Source organism: Aulonocara sp. 'chitande type north' Nkhata Bay, linkage group LG18, assembly GCF_057382095.1.
Source record: "Aulonocara sp. 'chitande type north' Nkhata Bay isolate Kocher_YH1m ecotype deep benthic linkage group LG18, A_spYH_male_GT1.1, whole genome shotgun sequence".
Taxonomy (NCBI): Eukaryota; Metazoa; Chordata; class Actinopteri; order Cichliformes; family Cichlidae; genus Aulonocara; species Aulonocara sp. 'chitande type north' Nkhata Bay.
The window spans coordinates 2,699,632-2,709,403 of NC_141361.1; the positions used below are offsets into that span (position 1 = coordinate 2,699,632).

The 9,772-nt window shown below is 41.7% G+C and overlaps 1 protein-coding gene across 1 annotated transcript; it reads left to right on the top strand.

The window, feature by feature from the left end:
- Window positions 1-1,884: 1,884 nt before the first annotated feature.
- On the top strand, window positions 1,885-9,276 carry LOC147307621 (immunoglobulin kappa light chain-like). Its single transcript, XM_086271874.1, has 5 exons — window positions 1,885-2,128; window positions 2,217-2,540; window positions 6,994-7,041; window positions 8,518-8,829; window positions 8,938-9,276. Exons 1-5 carry the CDS (start codon window positions 1,948-1,950, stop codon window positions 9,153-9,155), a joined length of 1,083 nt encoding a protein of 360 aa, XP_086128000.1. The 5' UTR covers window positions 1,885-1,947; the 3' UTR covers window positions 9,156-9,276.
- Window positions 9,277-9,772: the final 496 nt, after the last annotated feature.

Genomic DNA, 9,772 nt, shown 5'->3' on the forward strand with positions numbered 1-9,772 from the left:
AGCCTCTGACCTCACCTACAGCATTTCGGCTTCTGGTTTAAATCACTAGAACAGGCTTTAAGGAGTGATACATTTATGGTCAATATGTACGGAGGAAGACAAAAGAAAACTAAAGTGGTGCTTTAAAGTGTGTGTGTGTGTGTGTGTGTGTGTGGGGGGGGGGGTCTATCCCAGGGGACATAGGGTGAGATGTTGCAGCGCATATTTGTTCACCTGTACTTTGAAGATAGCTGCTCGTCTGTCCCTCAGCGTACTTTTTTGATTTGGAGCATGTTAACATGTAGACCTACAAAAGGTGCGTGCTTTATATTATTATATTTATGTTTTTGTGCGGCCACTGTGCTTAATCGAAACCAGTTTCCTGTCCATCAAATTTGGGCACCCGTCTGTGCTTTTTGTAGGAGAAATCTTTTTCATTTTACTTTACAAAGGCAAGTGCAACGCAACTTAGTGATGAACTGTCTTTGTTGATTATGCACTAACTTATGTTAATGGTAAATGCCATGTAATTTCTCTAATTTTGTGTTGTGGTTTGTGATGGCTGCCAAGCTGTGAGTCTGCCTTCATTTTGTTGCCATGCCAACTGCTGTTTCTTTGAAAATGTAGCTGCCGTGTAAAGTTTGATTATTTTATTCAGCATTACTGTTCATATTTGTTTTTGTTTGTCCACCTTTCGTTCAAATATGATTTTTGGTAAATTGACTGGTTCCCTTATAGCCCGGTTCTACTCGACCTGAGCACTCAAAGCTCTTTATACAACATGCTTCATTCACCCAATCACTTTTTTTCTACTTAAGAGCTTTCTATCGAAAATCACACATAATTATATTCAGATATACGCATTGGAGAGCTCAGATATCAAGGATATTGGGCATGACAAATATCCTGGAACAGCCAGTGATTGAACCATGAACCTTCCGATTGGTATATTTCTCGGTCTACCAACAGCTACAGCTACCACCGTTTTGGGCTCTATATCTACAAACGGTAAGTGAGCTTTTTATTTATTTATTTTTAATTTTTTTATTCTATGTTTGTGGGTTCTTGTTGTTAGGTCTTGTTAAAGATCTAATCATCTTGCACAATGACAATCATATTAATTCACAATTCTGTAACACATGTGTTGCCAAGTGGCATTAACTGCACTTAAACCCAATGTAAAATCAGGTGCCAGTGTCTCCTTTGGTATGTGACACATGGCTGGTTAAATGAAAACAATCTATGATGTTGATAAAACCAAAGTGGTCAGAGTCATCGGCTATGTGAATGTTAAAATCCCCAACTATACGCTGTGTGTCCGTTAAAGGCTGATGATGCACCACAGCACAATAAAAAGGATTCTTATTCCTGACTTTAATCAGCTGTTCGCCTTCACTGAACTGCAACACTTCGTTGATACAGAGTGTGCAGAGGATGGAAGTCTTTTTCTAATAAGATTTTAAAGTCAGAGGAGTGAGGCATGTATGTGTGAACATGTAAATGTGGATATAAACATAAATGTGAAGTTCTTGATGATAAATCGTGTCTTTATTCAGATTTTATTTCTTTTTTGGGTGTCATGAGTGTAGAGTTATACAAGTAATTGAAGCGTGGTTTAAATAAATTAGCAAACACAAAGAAATATCATCCTGTGGTATAACACGGGAATTACAGAGAGTTGTTAGACAAAAATCGAGCTTAATCAGGAATGTGGAGAGGAGCAGAATTTTATTTGGTTACAGAGTTTTGAGCGCAATTAAAAAAGATGCAGTAGAGCATTTTAGGTCTGTAATAATTTAAAAAAAAAAATCAAGTTCGTGTTTTAGTAAATACCTAAATGTTTGTAAATTATGCCACCCAGATGGTGTTTACATGCTGTGGTATTCAACACAAGATGATCAAACCACAGCAGCTTTGGCTGAGCTGTCAGTCAGGAGCGGTACGTTCCTCTGTGGACTGCAGGGGCTGATGGGAGCTTTGAAGAACTGCTGCATATCAGCGGAGGGGGAAGACCCGTCTGATCTCACAGCTCGTCCTTGTTTGGCCTCAGCTGCATCAGAGCGCCACTTCTCCCCAGGTTCACCAGAGGAAACACCACTGCACAAAATGCTTTTCCTCCCAGCTGCTGCTCTGTGCTGTCTGTGTTCAGGTGAGTGTTTCCAGTCAGGAGCCAACAAAGTCAACCTGTAACAAACACTGTCACACTAACCTTCATCTATCTGTCTGTGTCTCTACAGCACTGGTTACCATGGCAGCACAGATGATTCAGGAGGATTTAACATTGACCAGGAGAGTTGGAGAAAGTGTCTCCTTCAGCTGTGGAGATGATGAATGTGACTATACTGGTTTGATCTGGTACCAGAAGAAAGATACTGAACCATTTAGGCTAGTTCTTGTCGTGGATACTGATGATGGTAGAGTTGAGTCAAGTTCTAATCATTCCCAGAAAGATGATTTTTCAGTTGAGATTAAACAGAACAGATACCAGTTGAAGATAGAGAAAGTTAAACTTGAGCATTCAGCCACTTATTACTGTGCCTGTTGGAAGGACGCACCCCACAGTGAGAAATGATGCCTGCAGCCTGAGCAAAAACCAAAGCATACAGAGATGTCAATCAGAGTTTGTGACAGGAAGAGAGCAGTAAACCACAGCCCAGGTGTATGTATTTCTTCACAATCACAACCATACTGAGGCTGTCCTGCTCCAGAAATGGAAAGCCGTTTCTTTGTTGTTGCTGTTGTTTCAAGCAGCTATTACAATCTTACGTATCTTTTTCAATTAGAGCTACAAGTTGGTTGTGTTACTAAATAGGGAAAGGAATGTGTGTTGGCAAAACTGATTGATTGAGAGCAAAGCTCTCAATTTACTGGCCGATCTACATCCCTGCCCTCACCTATGGTTACGAGCTGTGGGTAGTGGCTAAAAGAAGGAGATCGCGGATACAAGCGGTGGAAATTAGCTTCCTCCGAAGGTTGAATGGCATCTCCCTTAGAGATAGGGCGAGAGGTTCAGCCATTTGGGTGGGGCTCAGAGTAGAGCCGCTGCTGCTCCACATCGAAAGGAGCCAGCTGAGGTGTTTCGGGCATCTGACAAGGATGCCTCCTGGGCTCCTCTTGGGTGAGGTGTTCTGGGCATGTCCCACCGGGAGGAGGTCCTGGGGCAGACCCAGGACACGTTGGAAAGATTATATCTCTCGGCTGGACTGGGAACGCCTGGGTATTCCCCTGGATAAGCTGGAGGAGGTGGCTGGGGAGAGGAAGGTCTGGGCTTCTCTGCTTGGGCTGCTGCCCCCACAACCCGGCCCCGGTTAAAGCAGAGGAAAATAAACGGATGGATGAATGTGTGTTTGCATCTTAACCCTTAGGTACTTTTCATATTCAATTTTCTTAGTATGGGTGGGGGCCTGTATTGACTGAGGCCCAAGATTCCCTCTCAGATGTCTTCAACAAATACTGAACTCCTAGAATATTACAAAGCGGCAACCAATGGGCCGTGGAGCTGGGAGAACTTCTTTTTGTACTTTTAGGTTTTACACCACACGTTTTTGGAGCAAAAACATGGGTTATCATACACCATTATGCACTTTTTACCTAAGACAAACACGAACCATAAAGATTTAACTAAATTTGATTAAATTCAGCCTGAAAACTGATGTAGAGATTACTGATAGGGCAGAAATGTTTAGAGATAGTAGTAGTGGCCCATGTAGGGACTTCTGCTTTTAATGAGCAAAGCTGATACGATGAATAATTTCAGGTCTTCTGTTTTCTTCTACTAGGTTCCTTGACTGCAATGCAGTCTGTGGATAAACTGCAAGAAAAGAACAAGGATGTAGACAAGAAATGGAGAATGTGTGAGCTGTGGAGAAGGATCTAGAAAAAAGACTGAGAATAGAACTGTGCTACTGTCCGGCAGTACTAAAAGTGAGATTGTCTGAAGTAGGATAAAAAGAGATACTCAGGGGAGATCAAAGACAAGTTTAAAAACACATCACAGGCAGCACTTGGTAATGAAGCTTTTGCTTCCCCATGATTGCTTGTCATATTGAAGTGATGGTAGATGTTCTGTGGATCTGACAGAATTGAGCTCATTGCTTACACTTTATTTATCGGCATCTTTAAAGGTCCTCAAGGTCACCTTACATCAGTGCAACAAAATAAAAACATAAGGTAAACAAAAATTTTTTAAAAAAAAGCATAAAGGCTAAAAAAGGTAAAAATAGACTAAGACAGTCATGATGAAGAGTATGCAATTCTGAATAGATGGGTTTTAAGACATGATTTAAAAGTAGAGCAAGAGTTTGAAGTCTGGAGATCTGGAGGACCTTAACAGTCATGATGTTATAATGGCTGAAAGCCAGCTGTCCAAAAACAGCCCAGCGGCTAACAGCTGAAGCTAATAGCTGACAGTAAATATGGCCGAACAGGTAACACAGAGAAACACTTTACCTGGCAGACAATACAGGTTCATAGAGTAAAACAAACTTGTGCAACTATACTAAGCAATAAGTATAGAAAGAGAGCAGCGGCAGCTAAAACGCACCAGCGTTCACTCCCTCCCAGCGTGTCTGACACGAAGTGTTAAGTGTTATCGCCTAAAGTAGATTTGTTCACATTTTTGATTCGTAAGTAAATTCTTGGATTTCTCTTAAATTAACATTCTTATTTTCTAAGTTGTGCCTCTGAAGTCATACAGTAACTCAATATAATAAACAGTAAATGGCCTGTATTTGTATAGCGCTTTACTAGTCCCTAAGGACCCCAAAGCGCTTTACACATTGAGTCATCCACCCATTCACACACTGGTGTGATGGAACAAGCTACATTGTGGGGAGCCCTGGGGCGCACTGACAGAGGCGAGGCTGCTGAACGCTGGCGTCACCCTCTGACCACCACCAGTAGGCAACGGGTGAAGTGTCTTGCCCAAGGACACAACGACCGAGACTGTCCGAGCCGGGGCTCAAATCGGCATCCTTCCGATTACAAGGCGAACTCCCAACTTTTGAGCCACGATCGCTCAAATAAATATAATGCAAACCTTAATATAGTACTGAACATGTTGTTTTAGCCAAAGCTGAAAAATCACATTTTCAGAAATATTCATTATTTGGGGGCCTTTATAGTAATTTATCTAGGGAGCTTGGGAAGAAAAGTGACTGGACTTCTTTAAGTTTGAAGTGCACTGGGATGTCGTACTCGTAGAAGACTCCTGAGTTTTTCACTCCTTATGGAAACGGTTTATCAGCGAAACTCAGGAGAGTCTTCTCCCAGCATGACATCCCAGTTTACTGCCGACCCAGCCATACACTCAGACAGAAACTGGTTCATCCCAAAGACAAAACTCCCAAACACAAACTTAACAACGTGGTGTTTGCTGTACAGTGTAGCGAGGAATGCTCAGACCTCTACATTGGAGAAACCAAACAGCCACTTCATGAACGCATGGCACATGGATTTCATGTCAGAGAGGCCTCAGTCCGTCCGAATTGTTTGCAACATCTCCCGCATCATCAGGCTGAGCCCAGGAGCTCCTCAGGGCCGTGTTCTCAGCCCACTGTTGTTCACCCTCCTGAAACACGACTTCCCTGCCCTGCACAGCTCTAACCACATCATCAAGTTCGCTGACGACACAAACATGGTTGGACTCATCAGCAGCAACGACGGGTCAGCGTACAGAGATGAGGTTCAGCAGCTGGAGTTCTGGTGCAGTGAGAGCAACCTGTCACTGAATGTGGACAAAACCAAGGAGATGACTGTCGACTTCAGGAAGACTGGCTCCACCCATACACCACTCAGCATCCACGGTTCCACGGTAGAGACTGTTAATAGCACCAAGTTCCTGTGAGTTCACATCTCAGACGACCTTACCTGGACCATCAACACCGCCTCCATCACCAAAAAGGCCCAGTAGTGCCTCCCCTTCCTGAGATGCCTAAGGCGGGCCAACCATCCTTGTCCCACGCTCACCATGTTCTACAGGGGCACCATAGAGAGTGTTCTGACCACCTGCATCCCCGTGTGGTTTAGAAACTGAAAAGTTGGCAACCTCAGCCAGCTACATCAGATCGTCACATCAGCTGCTATGATCATCAGAACATCTCTCTCTCGACTACACCTTCCATAAGCGCTGCATCAGCAAGGCCTTCAGCATCGTGCTTGACCCCTCACACCCCTCACATGGGCTTTTCTCCCTCCTCCCGTCCGGCAGATGCTACCCCAGCATCGGGGCCAGATCCTCCAGACTGTGAGACAGCTTTTTCCCGCCAGCCATCAGACTCCTGAACTCTCTACCGGTGTTCAGTGTAAAGTGTATATTTATTCTTACTCTTCCTATATTTATTGTTGTTCTTTTGCACTGCTGTAACTGGAGCCTCATCGTCTCGTCTCTCTATATACTGTACTGTATATAGCAGAGAGACAATAAAGTTTACTTTGACGACGATAGAAGAGCCACCCCTACAGGACAAGACTCAGCAGTCCATCTGCATCTAAAGGACAAAGGTCGCATTTCAAGGATACCAATGTTCACATTTTGGACACAGAAGGCAGAAAGAGTGAAATAAACCATCTATGTCCATTGTGAATGACCATCCTTGAACACAGGCGGTGGCCAACAACATCAACAGTCTGCCACCTACAGTACAGTTTTGAGATCCTGTCCCAGGCACCTTAACATCCACTCAAATCTTGCATCACTTGATCGCATGGCAAGGTAGTTTCACATGAAACCTTGGCTCATGTGATAAGGCACATGATCAATAGTGCCAGGTTTTTAATCCTAGTAGGAGGACTTACTTACAACCAGTGCATCCCTGGTTATGGCTAAAAACAGGAGAAGAGACGTGTTGATATAAATATTAGATTGAAAAAATTTACCTATCCTAGCTGTCATGAAAAACAAGAAAGTGGATGGATGGAAAAATGGCATTCTGGCATCATCTGAACTCTTCCATCTCAGCTGATCATTGAACAGCAGGCAGGTTTTTGTATGAGTGTTTCTCACTGTGGAAGGAGGCTATGATTACGACATCTTCGGCTCTGGAACTAAACTGTATGTAACAGGTAAGATCAAACATTTATTTTCCTCAAATACTTTCTGTTCTTCCGTAAGTAATCGAGAATTAAGAAGAAAATAAAATTAATTCAGTGTTGCAGGAAATTGAGTCCTAAAAGTCCAATCTTAGCTACACAGTGAATATCCTGATCTATAAAATTCAGCTTATTTACTCAGAATCTCCACAGCGTCTTTGTTCTTAAGAGCATTTTTTAAAGGTTAAATATAATTGTGTGTATATAGTCTCAAAATTTTAAAGAATGTTAAAAGTAATTTGCATATGCTAATTACTATAATTTTATACATTTGATAGAAAATTGGATTGGCACAAAGTAATTCATATTGGCACGCATGTTGGATGTATAGTAAATGAAAAGTACATGAGAAAAGTTAATCTAATAATGAAAAGCTTTTGTAGAATACGCAAACGGGTTTAATGAGAGTGACATAGCGCACAATTTAAAACTTCCTCTTCAGATTGTTTATTGTTAATCATGTGACCATAGTGGATTATTTCATGTCGGCTGCTATAACAAAGAATTTCCCAAACATGGAATAAAGTGTTTAACTTTTAAAGTTGAAACAAAATGTTTAAAATAGTTATTTACACTTTTTTCTTGGAATGAGACTAAAATATATATTGATCAAAATGTCTGTTGTAAACTATAATAAACATTTTCTAGTAGGATACATTGCTGTAAAGAACATTTATATAACCCGTGATGCAGATAATACAGATGCACGTGTGCTGTGTTCTTTTATGAAAATGTTTTCTTTGTGTTTATTTTTCCTCTGAAAGCAAAACATAAACGGGGGATAAAGTTAAGGCTATATACTAACATCCTTTATTTGTCCCACAAGGGGAAATTTGGTTGTAACAGCAGCCAGAAAAACACAAATACAAACAAACAGCACTTTTTTTTTAAACTTATTTACATCATGGACAATAGTTACCAAAAACAGAGTGTACAGTTATTAAAATTAAATAAATTAAATACAGGTAAGAGGCAAAATGAAACTTGAATGAAGGCTGAAGCATTACAAGACATTCTTGTCTTTATATCTTTAGATAAGTACAGTGCTGAGCATAATCCTGTAATTTTATGTGAAGATAAATATGTTATTTAAATATGTAAAAATCTTATTGAATTCATTCAATTTAATTGTAATTATGTTTTTCCGCAAACTGGTACTTTATAGAAATCTCAAAAAAAATAAATAAAAAATAAGCGAGCAAACACAGTTGCCATTTAACTGTATTTCTGTTTTTAAAAGTGTTTTTCAGTTTCCATGTGATGTTTTTCCATGTAGTTTCCAGATCAGACTGAATCCAGTGTATGTAGTGAACTTTGTGCTGATGAGTAGTTTAGTGATCAGAGTCCATGTAGTTTCCAGGATCAGACTGAATGCAGTGCAGTGCTGGAAGCTGCTGCTGACTGTGTGAATGTGTGTCTGTGCTGCTTGTTGCTGCTGTCAAACTTCAGATGAGCAGGTAGTGAAGCCCGTGGTGAGCGTGTACCCAGCAGCATCCAGAGCCCACCTGGAGGGGAACAGCTCCCTGCTGTGTGTGGCCTCAGCCATGTTTCCTCCTCTGGTCCAGTTCTCCTGGAAAAGACAGAAGAAGAACGGCGGAGAAGCGGAGGAGCTGCCCCCTGCTGAGGGAGAGCAGCTGGAGCTCAGAGAGGCGGGACGCAGTGCCTCCATTTTAGTGGTTAATCGGGATGATCCCTTCACATACATATACAGCTGTCATGTGAGACATCAGGGAGGCACAGTGGAGGCCCAAACACAACAAGGTAAAAAGATTTGGCGACAGGACGTCATTGATGTAGCTTTGTAAATTTGACATTTTCAAATCTGAGGGCTGATATTTCTTAAAGCATTTTATTGCTTTTCTGTTTCAGAGCTCCTCTCTTATGTTCTCCAGTCTCAGTGCAGGGTGAAGCTGCTCTGCCTGCTGTACACAGTGCTGATAGTGAAGAGTCTGGTGTACTGCTGTGGACTCTCTCTGCTGATGATGCTCACAAACAAGGGAGCGTCCACCAACTGCACACATGCTGACTGCTTTCTGATTGGCATCTTTCACACTCAGATTTCCCCACATGAGCAGGCAGACATATAAATTAAGTTGTGGCTGGTAAAATCCATCCATCTTCTTCCTCCTATTCGGGGCCGAGTCGCAGGGGCAGCAGCTTAAGCAGAGAAGCCCAGACCTCCCTCTCTCCAGTCACCTCCTCCAGCTTGTCCGGAGGAACACCAAGGCGTTCCCAGGCCAGCCGAAAGAGATAATCTCTCCAACGTATCCTGGGTCATGCTGGGACATGCCTGGTGGTTTGGAGAAATGTTTATCATTTATACCCTTCTTAAATATAACCACCTGAAAGTATAAAATAGATATGCAAATATTAAAACAGTCGTTGTTTTAAAGTGTAAATGTTTCATATGGAGTCTTCTTTCTTTTGTATAAGGTTTTGTTTTTTTTCTCAGTCAGGTATGCAAACTATCAAAACCCTGCACAAAGACGGGGAACATACGTGTGCTATGATCATTATAGTAAAGAGCTGCTTGGTTTTTTTTTAAGGAATGTATATTTTTCTTCTTGACTGATAACACAAGAGGAAAGGTTTTTTTCTTTACATGACATTTGTTGCACTTTGTATATAAGAAGAAGGTGGCTTGTTCCCTTTTCCACCAATCCAAATGCAAAGATATATTCTTTCTCAGTTCTGGGTCCTTGTA

Excerpts from the sequence above, each read along its gene's own strand:
- LOC147307621 (XM_086271874.1), top strand. The coding sequence starts at position 1,948 with ATGGGAGCTTTGAAGAACTGCTGCATATCAGCGGAGGGGGAAGACCCG. Across the intron at positions 2,129-2,216 it reads TCTGTGCTGTCTGTGTTCAG|CACTGGTTACCATGGCAGCA; the intron begins GTGAGTGTTTCC and ends GTGTCTCTACAG. Across the intron at positions 2,541-6,993 it reads TTGGAAGGACGCACCCCACA|GCTATGATTACGACATCTTC; the intron begins GTGAGAAATGAT and ends CTGTGGAAGGAG.